The 24,326-nt window shown below is 40.9% G+C and overlaps 1 protein-coding gene across 1 annotated transcript; it reads right to left on the bottom strand.

Moving 5' to 3' along the window:
* Positions 1-14,178: 14,178 nt before the first annotated feature.
* On the bottom strand, positions 14,179-22,011 carry RBM15 (RNA binding motif protein 15). The gene is made up of 2 exons (XM_002928304.4): positions 18,601-22,011; positions 14,179-14,549 (listed from the first exon to the last, which is right to left on the bottom strand). Exons 1-2 carry the CDS (start codon positions 21,464-21,466, stop codon positions 14,503-14,505), a joined length of 2,913 nt encoding a protein of 970 aa, XP_002928350.1. The 5' UTR covers positions 21,467-22,011; the 3' UTR covers positions 14,179-14,502.
* Between the last annotated feature and the right edge of the window lie 2,315 nt (positions 22,012-24,326).

The raw sequence follows: 24,326 nt of genomic DNA, 5'->3' as shown, positions 1-24,326 counted from the left end.
AGAGCCACTTAAACTAAGCTGTCTGTTAGTATTTAATCAAACAGGCTAAAATCTTCATCAGTCAAAACAAAAGCCTTAGGTATTAGTAAAAACCAGAATGTACTTAATAATAAATTGACCAAACTCTCAACTGTGCCTTGGTAATCCAGCCACTAAAATACGTGGAGATGAAAAACTATTCTTATTAGCTTAAAGAAGTATTAAATGTAGCCACTGGCTGACTAGGCCTCTGAAATCTGAATGAGTACTAAAGCCTCGTTGAGTGACTAGAATAGTATACATCCTCCAGCAAGTTATCTTTCCTTATTGGAAGTAATTAGAAGTAAACTCTGTTTTCATTATTTTGTTTCCTAAATTTTCTATGATAAATATGTACTGGTATGTAGTAAAAAATAAGAATTGCAAAAAAAAAAAAAAAAAAAACCACCAAAGACAAAAAAAGAGGGCACCTGGGTGGCACAGTCGGTTAAGTGCCCAACTCTTGGTTTCAGCTCAGATCATGATCTCAGGGCTATGAGACTGAGGCCTGTGTAGGGCTCCATGCTCAGTGGGGAGTCTGCTTGAGCTGCTCTCTCCCACTCCTGCTTGAATGCACGCTCTCTCTAAAATAAATAAATCAATCTTTAAAAAGAATTTAAAAAGGGGCGCCTGGGTGGCTCAGTCGGTTGGGCGTCTGCCTTCAGCTTGGGTCATGATGCCAGGGTCCTAGGATCAAGTCCCACATCAGGCAGGGAACCGGGCAGGGAGCCCGGTTCTCCCTCTGCCTGCCACTCCCCCTGCTTGTGAACTCTCTCTCTGACAAATAAATAAGATCTTCAAAAAAAATTGCTTAAAAAAAAACCTCCTTTATTTCAAGATCATTTGAATAGTATTCCTGCCCATCCAAACAATATTACTTTTCACTACAACTAATTATCTAAAATATTCAAGATAAATGATCTAGATGTGTCTTTAGAACTACAAGTGTTAGGGGTGCCTGGTTGGCTCAGCTGGTTGGGCACCTGACTCTTGGTTTCAGCTCAGGTCATGATCTTTGGGTCGTGAGATCAAGACCCATGCTGGGCTCCATGCTCGGTAGGGAATCTGCTTGGGGTTCTCTTCCTCTCCCTCTGCCCCATACCTGTGTGCTCACACACTCTTCTCTCTCTCAAATGGATAAATAAATCTTAAAAAAAAAAAAGGGGGGGGCCTGGGTGGCACGGCGGTTGAGCATCTGCCTTCGGCTCAGGGCGTGATCCCAGCGTTATGGGATCGAGCCCCACGTCAGGCTCCTCCGCTATGAGCCTGCTTCTTCCTCTCCCACTCCCCCTGCTTGTGTTCCCACTGTCGCTGGCTGTCTCTGTCAAATAAATAAATAAAATCTTTAAAAAAAAAAAAAAAAAGGAACTACAAGTTTTATATGAAGGTTGAATAAGTAGCTTTTAATGGAAGATATACTTAAACTGTGTTTTTGGTTTTTTTAAAGATTTTATTTATTTATTTGACAGAGAGAGAGGAGAGAGAGAGAGAGACCACAAGCAAGCAGAGAGGCAGGCAGAGGGAGAGGAAGAAACAGGCTCCCCACTGAGCAGGGAGCCCAAGACAGGGCTCCATCCCAGGACTCCAGGATCATGACCCGAGCTGAAGGCAGACGCTCAACCGAATGAGCCACCCAGGCACCCCTAAACTATGTTTTTTAAATATAGGATTATGTTAACTAGTTAATAATGTCACTCAGAGTAAGCAATTACATGTGAATAGAGAGCCCTTCATTTCATTATTTGGGTGATTTTAAGAGGAAAGAAAATACCTAGAGTTCTCTCTAACACCAAGCTCCCTTACAATGTCTTTCAGAAGACTCTTCCAAACTCCTGTTATTAAAATTAAATAATTAAAATAAGTCATTTAAAATGAAAACTAATTAAAAAATTAAAAATTATTATCGTTAGTCTATCCTTCCATTCCTCTCTGCTTTAAAAAACCTATTGATTCACTACGGAGAAAAAGACTAAACTGAAAGCCTGCCTTAGCTCTAAAATACCATGGCAGCTCACTCCCTGTGTATGCCTCTGTGCAAGCTTTGCCATCACTACAGACCCAAAGCTCGCCTTTCTTCCTTGGGCACAGTCTCACCCTTTACAAGCTGACTCAGTCAAAGGCTACCTCATCTGGAGCCCTCCCCCAGCAGGAAGTCACTCTGTTCAGATCTTTTCTATTCGTCTGCAAGATCAACAAGTTAGATGGTGTTCTACTCATCTTTTTATTCCCCAGCATAAATTTTGGAACCAAATTAATCTGGGTTCAAATCTCAGTTATCTTAAAAACAGTAGTTGGTCCTACTGAAAACACAGATTTTACATTTAGATATAAATGTCTAACATTCTTTTTATATTTTAGATGTAAGACAATATGGAAAAAACAAACACCACTCCTCTCACACATACAGACAGCAAAAACAGTTAATAATAAATTCCGCTCTGCCACTTGTTACCATATGACCTCATCAAAGTCATGCCACCTGAGCCCCACTTTTCTTCTCTATACATGAGGGTAACAGTACCAGCCTACCTCATAGCTACACTGTGAGGACTAAATGAAAATACTCCTGTACTAAGCAAAATAACCCGCAGACACAGCAGCTTCTAAATTTCTATTTTTCTGCTTTCTACATCCTTTCTATGTCAAAACAGAAGACAAAAGAAATCCACAATTTACTAGAAACCACTCTTATCCATCCCCTCTTCTCTTGTGAGCAATACTTTTCTCAAGAGACTTTACCTAGAACAATGAGATTCTTTCCTCCTAAGAAAGCAGACTGTACATTTTAAGTAGGACCAACTAAAGAACTCCACGATTAATTCAGATTTGGACAGGTTTTATGAATCTTACGCAACAGAGCGACTCCTCATCTGCTCAATGGCAACAGCCCTCTGAACCTGGGTGGTGTGGATTAAGAAAGTCTGATTCCCTAGGATACAAGAACTTAAGACAGCTATAACTAATGTACTCCTTGTAAGAACAACTAACTTATGATGTTCCTATTCATTTAATACTTTTCTTGGACAACACTGTAAGATATAAACACATTTTTAGGAATTCATAATCTAGAAATACTATCTCAGATATATACCCAGTTTCAAGAAAATCAAAATAGTTCACTGATTTTCTTTCCCCTTTTCCCTCAGGAGATCCCTATGGGACAAAGAGGAAAACAAGTATTAATTTTAAGATACACAACTATGTGTGACTGCAGAGGTAGGGTAGTGAACAACTTTATTTCAACATCCAATATATACCCGTCACTGAGGGAGGCACATTTAATATATTACGTTAATCTTCACAATCTTTAGAAACAGATACTATGATGCCCATCTTGCAAGGAATTAGCTTAAAGTCAAAGAAATTAAACACCCAGTAAATACTGAAGTCACAATTCATACAGACTGACAAGAAACCCCCTTTAGATCACCCTGACTTCTTGGCAGTACTACGAGATTATGAAGCTGATTTAACTGAAAGCATTTACAAATTTGTTTAAATTCAAATTGGCGTAAAATTTTATAATACCTAGACTGAAAGGAAAAGGAGAATGCAAAGTACCTAAGAACTAGAACAAACAAATTAAAGCCACAAGACATCTGCTACAGTGCAGTAACAATGTAATTTAACAAGAATTAACTTTTTTAGGTCTTCCAGTATTCACCGAATCTTACCAAAGAAGGTAATGCTTGAGTATAGGTCACTTATAATTAATTCCTCAGTACTAAAATGTTGGTTGGAATGTTTATAAATTTTAAGCCTTGAAATATACATAAATGTATTTTTTTATTTAGTAGAGCTATGATAATTTGAACATAAAAGTTCAGCATATTTTCTTCTCAGCTACTTATTGGCTTATATTTAAACCTGTTGGGCGCCTGGGTCGCTCAGCTGGTTGAGCGACTGCCTTTGGCTCAGGTCATGATCCTGGGGTACCAGGACTGAATCCCCACTTTGGGCTCCCCGTGCTGCCTGGGGAGCCTGCTTCTCTCCCTCTCCCTCTGCCTGCCACTCCCCCTGCTTGTGCTCACGCTCTGTGTCAAATAAATAAAATCTTTTTAAAAAATTTTTTTTAAAAATTAAACTGTTAGGATACCATTTCTTGCAGCCATTACTCTAAGAAGTGCCATATTATCGTCGCAAAAGGAGGAATTTTCTACATATGTTGATCATTAAGGACTATTTCTGATACTAAAACTTTACCTTTACGATACCTTTAACTTTTGAAAGTCCTTTCCTATCCATTATCTTATTATCATCCTGTCGAGCCTGTAAGGACTTTGAATAGGTATTATTATTCCTATTTTATACTTAAGGAACAAAAGCAAATTAAGACCAAGTTATTTGCCTAAAGTTACAAAGCTAGTCTTTAACAGAGCCAATTCTGAAACCTAATTTCCAGTGTTGATTAGATCACAGTCCCTGGCTTTCCATTCTGCAATAATTGTCTAGAAGGTTAAAATTTAATGAAAGCAACAACAACACTTAAATGGACTGAGGTGATAATTTTGTGAGATTTTCCAAATAATCTAGGCATATTAATATATGTGATGCTATGTTTGTTTGCAAAAAATTAGCTTAGCTAATAAACTTGTCCAACTGTAAAATCAGCTTTTTCCATGAGAAAAAACATGCCGTGTATTAGTATTTGATTTTAGTTATTTTTATGCAAGACAATACAAAACACGGACAGTGATTTCTCTGAAGACTTCAATACAAAAAAAACCCCAATACTTTTTAAAAACCTTAAGTGTTTCTCTTAACCTAAAACCAACTCGTAGAAGGCTTTATGTACACATATTTACCTCATTTGCCTACTCATTTCCCACAAATATCTACCCAACTGTCTCAGATTTATACCTAAGGTAATAACATATACACAAACTAAAAATAACAAAAGTGGCTGGAATCAACTTTTAAATAAATCAGTTAAAATTCATGTTTTATTTCTGAGCGGTAAGCTGGTATTACCTACGGTCGCTGAGACAAAAGACAATCATTTCTAAAAAAAGAAAGAAAGAAAGAAAAGAAAGAAAGAAAGAAAGAAAGAAAGAAAGAAAGAAAGAAAGAAAGAGAAAGAAAAAGAAAGAAAGAAAAGAAAGAAAAGAAAAGAAAAAAGAAAAGAAAAGAAAAGAAAAGAAAAGAAAAGAAAAAGAAAGAAAGAAAGAAAGAAAGAGAGGCGCCTGGATGGCTCAGTGGGTTAAGCGTCTGCCTTCAGCTCAGGTCATGATCCCAAGAGTCTGGGACTGAGCCTTGAAGCAGAGCCTCGAAGTACTGGGCTCCCTGCTCAGAGGGGAGTCGGCTTCACTCTCTGCCCCTCCCTCTGCTTGTGCTCCCTCTCCCTCTCTTTCTCTTCCTCAAATAAATAAAAATCTTTTTAAAAATTGTTTTAAAAAATTAAAAAGAAAGGAAGAAAGAAAGAGAGAGAGAGATGGGGGGGAGGGAGGGAGGGAACCTAATCCCTGGTAACATTCCAACAGAAGCTGGTATATTGTGAAATCTTCTATACAAAATAATGATCAAAGGTAAGCAAGTGAAGGTTTTTTTAGGGATATAAATAATAAACTAAGATAGGGTAACCAACTGTCTGGGTTTGGCTGGAAACAAGAGAGTTCCTGGGACACAGGACTTTCAGTTGTAAAACCAAGATGAGTTGGCTGCCCTTACTAAGGAGTAGACAGCACATCCAAATGTCTAGATATTTGACAGCACACAACTAAAACCTAAAGTTTTCTTCTAGCCACCTCTGCCCCCCCAAAAAGAAAATCACAAATTCAATTCTATTTTTACCTCATTCAAGCCCCAGTGAGCAAAGAGAAACAGGATACACATTAGTAGTTAAGGAAGGGAGGCATACATTTTTAATGAGAATCCACTTTCAGGCATTAACTGACCAGGGACTTGGAAGTAATAGAAGACTTCCAGCTTTCACTTCTACTATTTTTACAGAAGTGACGATTTGAGCTGAAATAAAGCCAAGATGTCCCACTCTTTGGTTCATGTCAAGCAACATTAATGTTTTGGCAGGGAAGAGAAGTTTGTCAGGACCAAAGAAATGAGAAAGTTAAGTGTTAAAGAGCAAGGGCCAAATTGCCTTCCTTCCAGTATCTCAAAGCTCGTCAGAGTTTAGCATAAATTATTTGCATACACCAACCTATAGATTGGAGTTTATCACACCTGATTAAACAATTTCAAGCCTAAATGCCCCAGCTGTGTAGCATAGCCCTCTGAAGCCACAGCAGTAAGATGACTCACCAACTGGCAGGTGTCTTAGGGTCTACGAATAATGGAGGTCTGCCTGGATGAAAACAAACGTATGTGCCCAACAGACGACCTCATCCTGCTCGGCAGAGAGAGGAGAGAACCTAAAAAACTGGTCAGTAGTACAGTACTTGTTTTATAATGGAAAGAATCGGACTTAGCTCAAAAAGAAGAGACTTGCAATTCATGCAGACTTTTAAAATATTTTATATTCCAATTTTCACTTACCAGGAAGGTTCAACAGAATAAGCTCTAAGAGGATAAAAATCAATTTTATAACCCCCAAATTAGAAATAACTGAAAGTGAGAATTGTCATACTGAGTTCAATTGTTTCAAGAAATGTGAAGTCAGAGTCACAAGAAAAATAAATCCATATTTAAACCCTCCTATTATATTTAATGACTTGATGTCAGCTTCCACTCAAGTGAAAATTAGTAGTTCATGTTTGAGTTCTGGTTCACTGATGTATTTTCCTTATTGAAAACTGACACCACGCCACAGTTAATAAGATATGGGTTTATAAATATGGAGTTTAAAAGAACTTACCCTTTCCCTTTGTGCAGCTCTGACTTCCAACCCAGTTTCTATAGAAACAGGAGGACAAGTGCCAGTGCCAGAAGTCTGCCAATTAGAACTCATCTTTTAGTTGTTGAATAATAAAGTCATATCCCAAAGTCGGCTATAGGTTTTTGATTGTCAGTAGTTCCTAAAAAGAAACCCAGGAGGAAAAAAAGACGTTTAACCAATTATTGTACTTAAAAACGCTCCCTCCTTTAAACTTGGCTATTAAAAAAAGTGGAGGAGGTTGAGCCAATCAATAACATACATGTTAAAAACATTTTATTAGAGCTTCCGGTATCTCTAAACTTAAAGGAGCAGCAAACTGAAGAAAAGGTGTCTTTGAAGGTTCAAAATACCTTTACACCCACACACTGAAGAAAAAAACCACTCATGTATCATAGAAATAAAGTACTGTCAACCACCAAACCTTAAAAGTTGAATTCATTCTTTTTTGTGAAATGTATTTTCAGTTAAGATTATAACACTATAGAGTGTAAACTTCACAAATAAAGTTTGCCAGGAGAGATAAATGATGATATAGGTAAGACTCCACTAAAAACAAACGTCTCAGGTCTCAGGAGAAATCTATAAATCAGAAAGGAATCCTAGAAAAGCTTTCTGGAGAAACTGGCATTGCTAGCTAGATAAAAAATGCCTCCAAAGCATATATGCCAATTTTAAAATCAAAACATTGTGGAATGTGAATAATCTTGCTGCATTTCTTCATTTGATATCTATGGGATTGCTTGGTGAATGTTTTTTAGAATGATTTATCATAAAAATTTACACATTAAAAAATCATTCCTGTATCTAAATTGATACACTGCAATTTAAGAGTATTCCCTGAGCATTCATACCAGACCATTCCCTTTAAAATATGAATCTTAATATTTATTATGTTATTTGTCACTGATTAATATGAATCAGATTCTTGATTCTTGTTGCTATGTGACGAAAATCAGTTTATTGATGAAGTTACTATATTACAATTAAAAACCAAAGCAATTCAAACCTACTCCTCAATCCTGTCTATACCCAACCCCCTAAGAGATCTAAACCTACCTCTACCAAATTTTCTAAAGTATGAGGCAGCTATCAGAAAATACTGTTGCAACTATCCTCACCCATATCTGTAAAAAATAACAATTTCCATCTCACCACGAAAAGAGTTGGCTAGAACAGAACAGGAAGGAGAGAAAAAAGACAGAAACATAACAAAATAAGCAAAACCAACCAAGACAGGCAATAGCAACCCCTCCCCCTGTCTTGGTGACAGAGACCTCTAGTAATTTTCTGGTCACCAGAAGCTCACTACCTAAGAACTCTTTGTTCCTACTTTCTTGATGAAAATATTTTCTAAATGCTTTAAAGTAAATGTCACATTCTAAAGAACAAATCAAAAAATCTTACCCACAAGGAATAAGATTCTAATCATCCATTTTTAGCATACAGAATATATCTATGTATCTACATCTTAAGCATTGCTTCTTAAATTTTAAAGTACATACGAATTACCTGGGGAATCTCATTCCATGCAATGGGTCAGGGTGAGACCCTGTAATTCTATACTCCCAACAAGCTTCAAAGTGATGGTAATGCTGCTGGTCTGAGGTCCACACTTTAAAAGGGCTAAGGGTTCGGGAAGACTAAGCAACATATATGCCGTACTGAACCCAAATTGTACTCTGAAAGTTTTTGGTTTTTATTTTCAAACAGTGCTTAAGAGGTTGAGAGTGTGTGTGTGTGTGTGTGTGTGTGTGTGTGTGTGTGTGTGTGTCTAAGGTCTGTGTCTAAAGCAACGGTTCTCAACCCTGGCTACATATTAGAATCATCTGGGGCACTTAAAACAAAAAAATAATACTGGGGCCTTGGCAAAGTCCCACTCCACCTAGATCAATTTAAATGAATCTGACAGAGTGATTTCCAGGTACTGGCACTAAGAAGTTCCTCAGGTGATGCTAACGTAGAAGGCAACATAGCCGAAACTGTGGATGACTACAGTGGAAGCTCTCCTGACAGTGGGCTGGAAGCAGAAAGAGTAAGAAATGACATGTTGAGGAAATAAGGATGTACTAGGAGTAAGACTGCTTTGAAATCTCAGGGTGGCCAGCAATTTTGAGCCCGAAGAAGAAACACAATCTCTACCATGGTTATTTAAATAAAAGAACACCACTGATCTCTGAACAAGAACAGTTTCAGTCTTACAGTGAATCTGAAATGCTAATGTATCTTTGGAGGAAATATTATCTTTGACTTGTCAACAGCTGAAAGATTTCCTATTTTGAATTACTTATATTGCGTCTGTCTTCAATTAGTGTAGCTAATTAATTCTTCAAATATTTGGGTACCTTTTACATGCCAGGCATTATTCTAGATCTTGGGAATAGCTGGAGGAAATCTGAAGGAAATTTGTGTTACTTTCCTGAGACAGGTAGTCAAATCTTGATCAAATCACATCACTCCACCTCCTTAAAACTTTCAGTGGCTTTCCACTGCGTTCAGCATTTGTCCTTGGCAACCGGCCCAAGTTCACTATCTCCCTTCTTCCATCAGAATGCCAGCTCCACGAGAAAAGAGAAACTTGTCTGTTTTCTTCACCAATATACTCCCAAGATCTAGAATAATTCCTGGGATATCACGGATATCGAAATATTTAAAGAATGAATTAATTCTACACTAATTGAAAACAAACCCAGGTTAGATGATCCAAAACAGGAAATCCTTCAACCATTCAGAAGTCAAAGATACACTCAATTCCATTTGTAATTTGCAATTCCGTTCGGTCTCAATCCCATCAGCAACCTGCCTAGGAGGCAGTATATACAGAGAACAACATACTCGTGTACATACACATATACATAATCCTAAAATCACTTTCATTTTAGTTTAAAATAGGCTACAGTCACATTATTTTTCGATTAACATCTGAAACCTCAAGGTTGTCTCAATCAGTTTCTGGCTGTGTATCCCCTAGCAAACTCACAAAACTTTTCTGGTATCCCTTTAGCATTTTATAAACTTTTTAAGGAGTGGCCCTTCTTACAGACTGTTACAAGGCAAAATCACATACAAAGCTAGATTGAATTCCTTGGAAAAATAATCACATGACTATAAAACAGTTACTTAAGTGACAATTTTAAGTGATAAGCTCCATGGCACTTGCAGTTTCATTCTGCTGGTCTCTGTAACAGCTTTGAATTTATCTTCTGGAAATACCTCCTCTCAGCCTCAGACACAGAACACTACTCTGGCTCTTCTCCTTGGGATTCTTTGCCATATCATCTCCCCTTTCCATGCCGTATATATGACATTACCCCAAGTTTATACTTCAGCACTCCACTCTCTGTAGGCCAGTGATGCTCAACATGTGGCCAACGACCACAGACTACACCAAAATTACCAGGGAAGCTTGCAGAAGAACAAAGACTCCTGGGCACGCCGGCCCTAACAAATCCCAGAATGTGCGGGGTGGGAGCCAAAGGCCTGCGTGTTTCCCCAAAACCACAAATGGTGATACACTTCATAGTTTGAAACCCACTGCCCAGGCATTTTCTCAAGTTTGCAGCTTTATCCCATCCCAGGCTCCAGAAAAAACTAGTGAGGTACGACAGTACAGCAACCAAGAACTCTAGCTGGAACAAAGGCCTGTTTAGAACCCTGGCTCTATCAACTCTAGCTGTCAGATTATGGTCTGTAGTGAAACTTATCTGAGACAATGTGTGCACAGGCCCTGGCAGAATGCTTGGCCTAAAATGGGTATTTAATAAATGATTGTTATTATTAGTACTGTCACTTTCTATCAACCTGCCTCAAACTGATTACGCATCTCACTTCCCACCTTCCTCCAACTGCCTTGCCTTTCAGGATTCCCTCCCTTTTTCTGTTGACCTGACCATTTTACAAGTTTTCCAGGCTTCAGCCTGCTCAGCTTTTCCACTGATCAACACGCTGTTTTATTATTCATGCTTGCCTGCCCAATATCTCAATCCCAATCTCCCTCATCATTCCACATCCTTCTCCAACTAACAAATTATTTTGTAAAATCTTTCTTGACTATCCCAGCTTAAAGGAACCTTTAAAGTTCATATACTCAGACTGATATCACCCATAAAAATTCATTAGCAATTAATCAAAAACTGGCCTGTGACATCTCTCTTATAATTGCCTTAAACGGTGAAATTTTCCCCTGATATTTAACCATTTACTTTATAGCTGGTTTCCCCAATTACAGTATTAGTTGCTGACATGGGTAGAGACTATTTGATATTTTCACCTATTTGCTCAGCACCTTACTACTTAAGATACAGTTAGCATTCAGATGATTATACAGAAACTCTACCTGAAAGCCTAACATTACAGCATTTGAGTAGAAGCATGTTAAGTAATTTGACCTCAAGGTCAAAATCTCTTCTTGGCTGCTAAGGACAGTCTTGTCTGAGGTTTGCAGGAATTTTCATTCAATAAATTGCTCAGGGAATGGGAGGGAGATGGAAGTGGTGGTCAGATAAGCCATAATCAGATAACCCATTGTAAAAAGAAAAACATGCTGCAACCAGCCATAAGCACTAAATTTACTGCCTCAGATAAACAGCTTGTAAACAATAACGTGACTTATGCTACCGCAGTGGCAATCTGTAAAATCTAAGTTGTATTACTAAAATCAGGGTACCCCTATTTTCAATTCTAATACCCACAGCCAGGCTTTTCAAAATAAGCCCAAGTCAATTCAGAGGTGTTCTTAGAATAATTTCCTTTAGAGTAGAATCCTAAATTTAGACCATACAAAAAATACTGAGAAACCACACGAAGAATTCAAAAAGGCAGGTCCCAATTTATAAATCCAGAACTCTAGACCTAACACTCAACCTAATTAACAATTTTTCCTTCATGGTGTAGCTAGAAATAAAATGACTTCATGAGTAGTCTCAAAAGACTGTCACGCTGTGTACCCTTCCCTTTTGCATGATATGGTTTCATATACAAATAAATGTTCTATTTGCAACCTCTGCTTCTTGTTCTTGAGATGAAACCTGAGACCTTAGAAAGATACCAAACATGTAGAAATATGTAAAGTGTCACATAATCTTCCTTAAATCATTATAGTGATTTAAAAATACTTGCTTACTAGTTGGAGAAACAACTTAGCGGGCTTTCAGTGTGGACTAGCCAGAGAAAGAAAATGCATTGGAAATTGACATCTCCAACAAGTATAAAACATTTGAAGAAATGTAGGTGAGATCATTTAGCAGTTTTAGATGACAGCCAACTCATAAGCAGAGATTTTAAAAACTTGTAAGTCACACAATGAAACTGAAAACCAAAAACACACAACCACTGCCCTTCACTTTACCCTTTCGAAAGAGATGAAAAATCAGAATTTTGTGAAAAAGAAAAATTCAACATTTCAACCCCATTTAAAATAAAGGAAACCTAGTAGTATCAAACACTAAAAAAGCTGTGCACATATTAAGTTGCCAAAGCCTCATACCTGATTAATTTGCGGGGGGGATCAGAAGGGCTCAGAAGGCTGGTATGACTAAACGGACAATGAAAATGGTAAGAGCAGACAAAAGCTAGATTTCTTATAACACTGCCTCTTCACTTCCCTAAACTGTAGTTGCTTATTTTTATAATTCAATCTCTTTGCAAACCAAGAAGAAAACTAACCATTCTGGCTAAATTATCTATCATTCCCAGTCTGATGGCACTTCTCTTTTTGCGCTATATACTAACCCAGAGATTTAGAATCAGTGTCTGTAATGGCAACATTTTACAGTAAGTTCTTCCGGTACCATTATATCACCACAAAGGGTGAAGGCCACGGTTGATGGAAAACGTCAACACTTTAAAGGACATCAGGCTGTAAATCCCAAACCCTTAACCAGGATTTTAATACTTTTGGCTCCCACAATAAAACATTTTTTCGCAAGTTAAATTAAAAAAATACATACATATAAACACCAAGTACAACAGAAGTTCTGGTCTAGAATTTTACAAACACAACACTTTTTGGTGAGGGGAGGAAGCCAGGAATGGCAGCAGAGTGCCTAAAGACTTCCAATCAGAGAAACAACACCCCAACCAGTAAAAACCCTCACCCTGTTAATCAAATGCATTTTCGACCTCTAAAAACCCTCTTACCTGTTTACAAGAGTTTATACAGCTGTTTGCCACTGGAACACCACCTTGCAGAGTATAACCGTGGCATCCTTTGTTGATAATCACCTGTTGCCTAAGTAAGCATCATCCCGCATGGAGACAGACAGCACTAGGGCTCTTCCATCCGAGGTTAAAATTCAAAACAAGCCCAACAAGCCTGCATTTCAAGGTGGTCTTCGTCTGCAACTAGTTAAGTTTAAAACTGGCAAACAACAATGGTGTCTGAAGCCAATGGTGCAGCACTGCTGGCTTCCTCTTGAACTCCAGCGTTGTCACTGTGCACCGAAGTCTCCTGCTGCAAACAGGGGAGTTGTTCTCCTGTACTGGGAACAGCTTCCAAAACTCAGGAGCCCCTGTACAGGATAACGCAGGAACTAAAGGCAAACACTTTCTCCTCCTTAAGGATGCCTCCATTTTTTCCTCACAATCTGTACTACCAACCGAAGTGACTGGGCCTGAGGGTGCGTTCGTACCTATGAAACCGTCACGGTGCATGCGCATCCAAGGCATGTGGAACCACAGGTCAAATAAGGCACAGATACCAAGTAACGGTTCTAATTACAAACGCTAGCTCTCAGGAACTCTTCATCCATTCAGAACTAAACCCATCACTGCATAACTCTGGTAAGAAGCCCCTGGAGATGGAGGAGCTCCTCAAATGTGTCAGGAAAGGCTTTATTAACATCATCATTAACATTTAAAAAGCACACGGAGCATTTCTCCTTCTTTTGGCAATTTGGTGCAAATGTTAAGTGCAAGATAAAGCAATTTCAAACTTTTCTTCAAATTAAAAATGAAACTAAGGCCAAACGTGATGGGTGAACAAAATAAATCAAAACTTAAATTTCAGCAACTCCGGCTCTTCAAACCAGCAAAGCCCCCGACTCGTGCACTGCGGTGAGGCTTACGGTGCTTGCCCCGGCTTCTTGCGTGCCAGCAAACAACACCATTTCCTCATCAAGTTGAGGACTGAGAAGCAAAGGATCCCCTTCGCTGCAAACAAAGGGGGTCACAGTAACACTAGTGATCCTTCAGAATTGACACACCGTGATAGTCAAAATGATGTCTCCCTGCGTCTTGCTCAAGACATAAAAGATCTGAGCAGCAGCAAGTACCCCCTCGGCTGCAAACAAAGGGGTCAAAGGTTTGCCGTCAATTCACTTCCAGGCAGAAAAACATTTTCCTCAAAAGAAACAATTTATTTAGAATAAAACAAAAGCAGCTCAACTGTGAGCGCACGTTTGAGTGACAGCTACTTTTAAGCTGTGTGAGCCATAAAAAGGGTTTTTCTTTACTTTTCCAGAAATCTTGTGTACACAGCACAAAGCAAGAGGTCATTTTTTTTTCCACTTAAAACACCGGCATTGGCATCACAATAGCAGATACACAACTTTAAGCTGCCATTTTAGTAAAATGCACAAATACTAAACAGATTAGCTTTCTTCCATCAAGAGGCCCATGTAAACTCCACATAAGCCACAACTTCTCTTCAAAAAGGTCCATTAGAGCTTTGAATTCCATATCTTCAATCCGCAGTTCACCAGTTTTGCTTGCGGGGGGGGGAAAAAAAGGTTATTCAGTACAAATGTTTACAATATTAAAAATATATATATTTCCCCTATGCCATTATAGATGAACATAACAAGACCTTCCTGGATAGTCCAGCTTGACTTCAAAAAGCACCAATAATACCCACTGGCACATACCTTGAATGAATTTACTATATGAATAGACAAATAACAAGTAGAACAACAGGGTGGATTTTTTTAAGGACTGCAATTAAGTAAAGATCATAGGACTGAAAATACCCTTCATACTCATGTAACTGAGTAAAACTTGTCAAAAAAATTCAGAAAAAAGGAAGTTTATAATCAATTTATGATCAATATATTCTAAATATAACTTAAAAAAATGAAACTAAAAAAAGGTGGCATTTAATCAAACTTTTACCCCCTCTGTTTTTATTCCATAATTTATATGGAACAACCCAGAACTACTCTGTTGTAGAAAGGGGTCAAGATACAAAGCCATTTAAAAATCCACCTTCTCTGTGTTACCAAAGACAGCAGCTGTTCTTTTAAGAAAACTCATCAGAACAATTGCTAAACAGCCAAAGAATACTTTAGGACTTTTACTTTTCAACTGTTTAAATCAAACCTTTTTATTTAGCTAGACAGTTCGCTGTGGTTACCTGAAATCATTTTCTCCCTTTAGGAATATCATTACAACCAGAATATTAACAGGGTCAGCTCCACTTCTCTTCTTGTTTTCATACCTAACTGCCATCTCAAAACCAAACACCGTAGCAGAGACAGAAAAAAAAAAGTCCCGAAATTCTCTCCAAAACTTTTCACATAAAAAGGTCATTAAGGCCCTCTTCTCAAGAGGATTTCCTAATTCTGTTACCACAGAGGTTTTGGTAAATGGTTCCTATATGGACCCAAACTGCAGTTCAAGCTGTATCTGCATAACAAGCAATTTCATGGTCTAAAGAATGCAGATTTCAAATTTTAAAAAACAAATATTGTCAGTGAAAACCTGCTTATCAAGTTTTAAATAAACCTAAACAGTGTTTGACTCTGAAAGCAACACACACACCCCTCACTTTTCCTACTGTATCTTAAATGATCTAACTGAATTAAGGGCCAGAGTATGTTACCTTCAAAATATGACAAAAAGCTATACCAGCCAGAGGATGGACATTTTAAGATGTAATCCTTAAAGGGAAAAAACTCTACGTACAGAGTCCAAGTATACATGTTAAACCAGGAATTTAAATTTCTGTGTGGAAAACTCTTTACAGGAATCCCGGTTACAACCAACAAAATAATATTTAAAAAATTGGCTAGGAGCTGAATGATTGCTTCATTTTCCATAAACTTTGAAGTTGTGATCTAAAAGTCTTAATTAGCTTAATGTTTTTCACCAGCAATACTTAATAAGTAATTAAATGATATACTGAAGAAATTTTCTTTGCATTCATTTGAACGGAGTTCCAGAAAAATCAATTTAGCTAAACGAGTATTTTTTTTAAAAGTAAAAGAAACAAGTGGTTGTTACAAAGAACATCCAATATTGAGATTATGAAATTCTGGCTAATGAGAATTAGAACCAGATAGCTTTAGACTCTTGCTTTCATTCCATCCTGAAGGCTTAAATAGATAGTTTAACAGTATTATGAACCTGCACAACAGAATGGGCAACACAAATAAGAGATTCATCTGAATGATGGCACTCTGTAGGTAAGCACCAAACTAAACATAATTAGTTATTTCTAATACATACATTTAGAAATGGTATCAAGCCATTGTTTCGAAAAACACAGAAGCACAAATTGCCCAGATCTAACAAAAGCCGCCATGTCAGATAAAGATTCAAATAAACAAACATGGAGTAAAAACCACAGTACTCTTCCGTAAGTTGTCATATCAACTTAAAAAAGAAAAAAAAAGAAAAAAAAAAAGGAAAATGGGAAAAAAAAAACCACACTTTGGATGAGAGTAAAATTAAATGTTGTGGACTTCACTCTCTAAAAGAGCAAAATCATTTGTCCAGCCTTCTTATCAAAAGATATTCAAAAGTTAATGGTTAGTGTGAGATTATTTAAACTGGAAAAATGTATCTAGCCAAACTGTACTTTGGCCCCTGTATCCACAGACTGCAAACTTGCATTAGTCTCTGAACAGTGTCTCCTCCACATTAGCGTGCCAAGCACAGCTTTTTAAAAGCAAAAGACACCAAGTCTTGCTTGTAGGATTTCAGATATTTTCCCTACAGGCACACCAAGGGCCTTTGTGCTCATAGCTTAGTACCTTCCTTCTGTCAAAATAGCTAGTTTTTCCAGTTTAAAAACAAACAAACAAAAAAACCCCACAACAACCTCCCAACTTAAAAAGAGAATTTATAAATGCATAGTGAAAACCAAAAAGGATGACACAGCAGTGATGAGGTTTTCATGCTGACATGCATTAGACACCTGTCATAACGGAAAATAAAAAAATTACATGACATTTCCCTGGGTTATTATTGGTGCTATTTCAAAACTACCAGCTTTGATAACAGAAAGAAAACAGTTGAGTTCTGCCAGGCTTTCTATAAGTCACTTTCACAGAATAGAAACATGACCATGATCCAAAAGGTCCTAGAGTTTCTAATCATAAGTAAGTATCAAGGGCCTTAGCTGAAGTCCTCAGCATTTAAATCAAGAGGGGAAATATACTTACTAATGACCTGAGAAACCAGGGGTGAGGACAGAGAGACAGATCAAAGAAACAAGACAAAAAAGAAAATCATCCATTACTGTTATGCAGCAAAAGCCCTTGTTAAGAATCAGAAATCGATATAACCTCAGCTTTGAAAAAAAACTGTGAGGATGGGTTAAATTTTTCTGTATTAATTCCAGGTGTTTGGGAAATAAAACAATAAAAAGAGGTTTTTTTCTACACTGACATTTCAGTTCTCTGTGGTTGGACACCAATGAAAATATTAAACACAAAATTTCAAAGATACTCAACATTTTCAATAATGCAATGTCATCGCTACTGTTTTATATGAAAATAAAACTACAGGCAAAACTTAAAAAGAGCATGTCAAAGGCATTTCACGATGACTTTAAAAATTTCTGCAATCTAGATATGGCTGATTGATGCCCACTAAAACAAAAGCTGACTTATGAGCCTGCAGACAACTCTTCTTTCTATTATTGAAATCAGAAATTTGCATGGATACAAAAAAACTCGTCTTTGATGAAAAACACTTAAGTTTTGAAATATGCACAATTAAATTAGACCTGTACCTGCTATACCTCTCTGAAAGTCAGTAAAAACACCACCACACACCAATAACTAACCAAAGAATTCTGATTTTAAAAACACCTACTCACTTCTTGCATACTAGCATAAGACATATATGGTTTGTAACCTACTCCTCAATTTTTACTGAACAGTTACAGCTACAAACCAAAAGTGCACATACGGGATACAGAATTTAAGAACTAACGATAAAAATGTGTATGTTAAAGCAAACTCCCCGGGAATAAATCATGTATTTTAAGAGAAATACTCAAATACCTGATTAAAAAAATTACATTGCTATACGATTTACCAGCTTGTACTTTTAAGATTCCTGATCAAATTTCAGCCACACAAACAACATTTCTGGTAAAGGAATTATTCACCTACGTACCAATCAAGCCATTTTTAGGTGTATATTACCATCTTTAAAAGTCAGTGGGCTCTTCTCCAAATCCCGACTTTTCAAAATTTTGGGTTTGTAACTCTGAGGATTTTTTTTTTAAGCTCAAAGTTAAAAAAGGAAAAAAAAAATTTAAGAAAAAAAGAGGACAAAAGTTACTCATAAGAGTAGGAACTCCTAATTAAAATAAATCCATCTGCCTGCTACCTTCAGGGCATCCCTTTCACTTAAAATACAGCTAAACTGTCCTGACTTCTATTTTAAAGGTTTATAAAAATATAAAAAAAAGCTACAACTAAACAAATTCAAAGGAAAATTTCATCTGATGCTGTATCCCATTACACATCACAAAACAGGAACCATGTCAAAGTAGTAAATACAAGTTACACATGGACTTTAGGACGCACCACGGACAATGATCATGACCAGGTAATCTTCTTCAGATTTGGCCAGTGCCTTGGCAGGGGAATCCAGGAACTGCTGGGAGAACTCACAGGGTGGGAAAGCATGTAGGACCCCGGTGTTTTCCTTGTCTTTGTTGCCCCCCACAGGGAGGCTTATCACCCCAGCGGCCTGCTTTTGCTTTAAATAGGACACAAGGTTCCTAAGTGGCCTCTGAGTAGAGGTGGCAGTGTCTGACGTGGCTGAGGAAGAGGAGGACCTGCCGTCAGAACTTCCAGGTACAGCAAGAAGAATGGCATAACCATTGGGCCCTGCCACTTTGATGCGTCGAGTTACTTCATCCAACTTGGGCTGGTCCAAACGAAGACGCTGAGTGATCTTGAGCTGGGCTACTTTGCCTCCAGTTGAGCCCTCCACGAGAAGACTACTAGCCACTTGGAGGTCGCCCTGCAACAGATGCATGTTGGAAGGGAAGTTGCTGTTCTTCAATAGAAGCATGCCCTGCCAGGCCAAACAGAGTTTGGGAGAGGCTGCAGCTGTGGGGGCTGTCCCACCATCCTGTTTCTGGGAAGGGGACTTTAGCTTCGAGGAAACGGTGCTGGTGCTGGGTGCACTCCCATCAGACCGGTCTTCTTTTTTCAGAGGGCTTTTTCCCTCAGTGGGAGCAGCTGTCCGGTGCTTCCTATCCCGTTCAGCTGATGCAGAGTTTTTACGGTCTCGCTTGTCACCCTGGCTCTTCTCCAAACTACCTCGTCTGTCTCTGACTGGAGAGGGCCTTTCCAAGATAAGAAGACGGGAAGATCGATCATTGTCACTGTTGTAGCGATCCCGGCTACTGCTCAATTCTGGGCTGCGGTCGGGAGAAGGAGCACAGTGACGTTTTCGGGGACGGTCACTCTCAGGGGACCTGTCCAGGTGCCGGCCCCCACTCTCCTCAGGCGGCCTTCGCTTCCTAGGCTGGTCTCTGCTGCTGGGCAGATCTCGCTCACCTCTGTCCCGGTCCAAGGACCAGCCATCTCGCCTGCGATCCAGGCTATCCAGTGGCTCATAAGCAGGCACAGCAGTAGCTGCAGTCCGAGTGCTGCGTTCACGGACTGGGGGTGGGGGTGGAACCCAGTCAGAGTCAGGATAAAGGTCTCTGTCACGATCTCTGTATAGTAAGGGTGGTGTCCTATCCCGAGCACCCCTCAAAGGGTCAGGTGCTCGATGTCCAAAAGCATCTGTCACCAACTCATAATGAGTTAAGGGCAGAGGCTGCAGATATTGCTGCTGGTAACGATGTTCTGTATCTGCAAAGTCTACTCTAAGGCGACGATCTGGGCCACCAAGTGGGAAACCACGCATATGGGTCCAGGCAGCATGAGCCGCATCGAGGCTTTCATACTGGATATATGCCCAACTATCACCTTTGCGGTAGTCTATAGTGCGAATGGTGCCAAATCGGTCAAACTCTCGTGCCAAGGCAGCAAGAGGCACCCAAGGTCCCAGACCACCTACCCAGAGGCGGGTGGTGGGTGTAGCTTTACCATAACCAATTTTGATAGGATTCCGAATAATAATTTTGCCAGACATTGCTAGTTTGGCCCGGTGAGACATGTCTAGGTTCTCAAATTTGAGAAAGCCATAGGTACTGGTCTGGCCCCGAGAAGGCCTCTTGATGTCTACCTCGGTGATGACTCCAAAGCGGTCAAAAGCCCTTCTCAGATCACTCTCTGTCACAGTGATGTCTAAGTTGCCCAAGAAAAGCGTCCGGTTAGCTCGCTGATCATCCTCGGGTGAGATCTCATCCACTTCTCGGAAAGGAGCAGCACCTGCTCCAGCTCCCACCCTTGGCTCAAGACTGTATGCTGGGCGCACTCTCTCATAGAAAGGGTAGTCTCGCTCTCTCTCCAGCTCACGGGGCAATGGTGGTGGAGGTGGAGGGGGCAGGCGGCCAAGAGCCAACTGCTGCAACCGGTAGTCTCTGTATCCCAAGGCTGCGCCACCAGGGGAAAGTGATCTCTGGCCTCCACCTCCTCCAGGGGGGTGCCGGTGTCCACCTACAGAGGCCCCGACCACGCTGGCTGACGGAGGGTAAGTATCTTTGTCTAAAGGAGAGCGGCTGCGGCGCCGGCTCACATACACAGCTTCTATCTTCAGTGGCCGGTCATAGAGCACTAGGCGGCCTCGGGCATGCTTGGCCGCCCGCGCGTCCTCTGGCCGCCGGAAGTTCACAAAGGCTACTCGCTCATCCCCGCTGCCAGAACCCGAGAGATGACTGATTTTGACACTTACATCACCGAAGCGTTTGAACTCGTGAAACAGTCCGTCCTCCACCGCTTCGTCACTCAGCTGGGACCCCAACTCGCTTATCTTCAGTGTCTTGTATTCCCCGCCGTCCCCGCCGCCAGGAGCTGAGGAGGCGGCCCCAGAGGAACGTGACTCCCCGCCTCCACCCCGGGAGCTGCTGCGCGACTCGCCCCCGCCCGAGGAATTTTTGGTGCTTGGGGAGCTGTAACTATGCAAGCGGCTACTGGAGCTGCCCCCACCAGTGTCATACTCGCGGCTGCCACCTCGGCTGCTGGACTTGTCCAGATGAAGGCTGCGCCGCGACCCGCCGCCGCTGTCGGTCTTTCCGCTGCTACTCCCATTGCTGCCACCAGAGCCCCCTAACTTCTTGCTCCGCTCCCCGCGGGAAGTCGAGTCCTCACCTCCACGGGAGCGTTTGGGCTTGACTGGAGAGCGCTCTTTTCCCTTCATTGTTGCGGGTCGTCGGAGGTCGTCTCCGCGGAGATGATTAACCCGCCGCCCCGCGCTCGTTTCACACAGCGGAACCGCACGCCGCCATCTTGGACTCCGCCGCGGCAAAGGATCCCGCCCCGCAGTCCTCATTGGTCAATTAGCTCCTCTCTTCTACAGTCTCATTGGGAAAACTATTTGTCTGTCTTTACATCTCCCCGCGCTCCGGAAAGGCGCCCGCCCAACCACTGCTATTGGGTTCCCAACGCCCTAGTCCGAGTACCTCATTGGTTATTTTTGTTGTCCATCTTAACGGTTCCTCGCGCCAGGCTGCAGCTCCGCCCCTCACACTCTAGGGTCACCTGACCCAAACTCTGGAGGCGTTGATTGGACAAAAAGTCTGCCCTGTAACGGTACTTCTAGCGCGGTAAAAGCAGTGATCCCACCTCCCCATCCCTTTCATTGGTTTGTGGCTCCGTCCTTTAACTCACTATTTGGGAAGTCGGGCCATCTGTTCTGGCGTTTTTTCTGAGAGGCCCGCTTACAGCGTTCTCGCGAGAGAGAAAGCGCTCCCTTTTTCGACCTCTTCTTCCAACTCCTCGGGCGGCTGAAAAAAGTTTAAATCTGATTGGATGTTGACGAGAAAGTTGATAGGCTGAAATAACTGTCCATCATTCGCTTAAAGGGGTAGGCTCGTATACTGAGGAGGCTGACTGAAGGTGAAAGAGTAGAACACGCGCTTGCTGTGCGACGTCACTAAGACGTCGCGAGATGGTGACCCAGAGCTAGCTCCGCCTCCTCGGGCTTTCGGCGTTCTCTTCTCAAACATTTATTTGGTCCCGCGGCGTATTTGGGTGTGCCTCGGCTCTTGGAACTCGAAACTTGTGGGCCGTCCACTTAGTACTTGCCTGGGACAAGGGGCTGTCGCGGCGAATTCCTCAGGAAGGCGGCCGTGGTCGCCCAGCGGACACCATCTTAGTCCCTCTGGCCTCAGAACAGCCTGAAAAATCTGGGGCCCTGGAGTCCCCGGGGCAGGCTGGCCGTGGGTTCCCAGTTCGCCTAGTGCCGGCCCCACGAATTCCTGGGGCTCTCGGGAGCCCGCAGCCCGGAGGGAGCGCGGCCGAGCTGCAGCCTTCTCCCGGGGCCGGGCTCTCCTTGGCGCTCCCCGCTCCAGCCCAAGTACCCCCTCGAAACCCGAGGCAGTTGGATACCCGGCGCCGGGGCCCCGCCGCCCGCGCGCGTGTCTCTGCGCTCCCAGTCTTCTATTTGCGAAGTCGCGTGCGTTTTGGATTTTGTACAAAAGCGAGTGATCTAGGTCCGTTCGCTTTTTATATGTCGTGCCCGCTCCCAGTTAAATAATGGAGTCAAATTGACGCTCCATAGGCAGACGGGTCGCGTTTTTTCTGCGGTTTCTCGTACGTCCCGGCATCAGGTTAGTGTAAGAACCCAGTAGCATAGCCACCTTGCCGACTCTCCAAAGGAACCTCTTTGCCTCCGCTTCAAAACCCAGTTTTCGTTAAGATAAATAAAGCACCTGTGCCAGGTGCTGCATCACGTGCACGGAGGAAGTGCTGAGTTCATCACAGCGGTTAGGCTTCTTGCCTTCCTCCCAGGTCTCCTCCTGGCAGAGGTTATGAGAGTTCTAGTATTGATCCTCTGCTCGGCCACTCCGTTCAAGTCCGATATGTAGGAGAGAATGAGATTTTAAACATTAACAGTTTTTCAAGGTAATATGAATGTCCCCCAAACTGAAACCTAAACTTGAAAGCCGTGTTACGATCAGGACTGCAATGTGTTTAGCCCTGCCTTAGCCATCCTTCGCTTTCTATATAATCTTGAGGAAGGTAAATACAAATTTTATCTCTTGATTTGATCAAAGAAGCTTGAAAGAAGCCTAGTACGTAAAAGCATAAAAATCCGTGGCATTGTAGTATGTAGACTTACTTGCTGTATCAAGCCTAGCTATTAAAACTTCATGAGGCATGGAACAACGTTTATAACATGCTACCACTTGTGGTTTTAACAAATAATATATATGCATAGGTGCACGTGTTTTTGTTAGTATATTCATAGAAACTTCTTTGAGAGTACTTAGGTAATGGTTACTAAGGTCACCCTGAGAGGAGGGTGGAGGTTTTGGGTGGGAGAGAGACTCAACTTTCCATTGTATATCTTTCTGCATTATTAAAAGGAAATTTGTTTTACCATGTGCAAAGCTATAACTGGTTCATTTCTTTAAAATAGCAATTATTTTTAGCTTCCCTTAAACTGTTTTTATAGAAAAAGAAAAAAAAAACATACAAAAGTAGAATACTATAAAGACCTTCCATGTACCCAACACCCAATTTCAACAATTACCAACTCCTGTCAATCTTGTTTCCTGTACACTCTCTTCCCACTCTTCCCCATCTTTTGTTATTTTGTTCCAGGCTTATCTGATACATTTCCTGCCCCAGACATGAAATCAGCCATTTCTCAAAAGAGATCTGGTTCCTTTTAGTGAGAAATGATATTTAAAGATAAAAATCTGAATGTTAGGAGATAAAGACAACAACAACCAACACATTGTTTGTAAAAGCACAAAACAAAAGGCTTTACATTGTCATGGGATTTTAATCTTTCAAGGTTATATTAAATACAACAGAAAATTGAAGTTAAGCCATTATCTGATTACTTAATGTAATAGCCAATCCAAATAAACCAGGCTCCAGAGTGACTATTTGTGGCCTAAACTGACCTGCATAGGTGACTGAATGATAAAAGAAAAAGTAATGACCAAATCAGCACAGTTTCTCAAACATGACAGGGATTGAGGGAGCACAAGAATTGAGGGAAAGAATTCAAGGTGCAGGTACCAGTATGGGCGGCAGTGTCTAAGGCTCTGCTAGGCTTAGTGGCTTAGCATTTGAAATACCAGGGAGCTTGATGTAAGCCCCTGCACACCAGGTGGCAGGAGAGCTTGCCTAAGGGGACTGGTGGCCTGTCTGCTGTTGAAAGGAGTGGTAAGTTGACT

Source organism: Ailuropoda melanoleuca, chromosome 2 (genome assembly GCF_002007445.2).
Source record: "Ailuropoda melanoleuca isolate Jingjing chromosome 2, ASM200744v2, whole genome shotgun sequence".
Taxonomy (NCBI): Eukaryota; Metazoa; Chordata; class Mammalia; order Carnivora; family Ursidae; genus Ailuropoda; species Ailuropoda melanoleuca.
The sequence above is the reverse complement of the archived record's forward strand: the minus strand, read 5'-3'. Positions and strand labels throughout refer to the sequence as shown.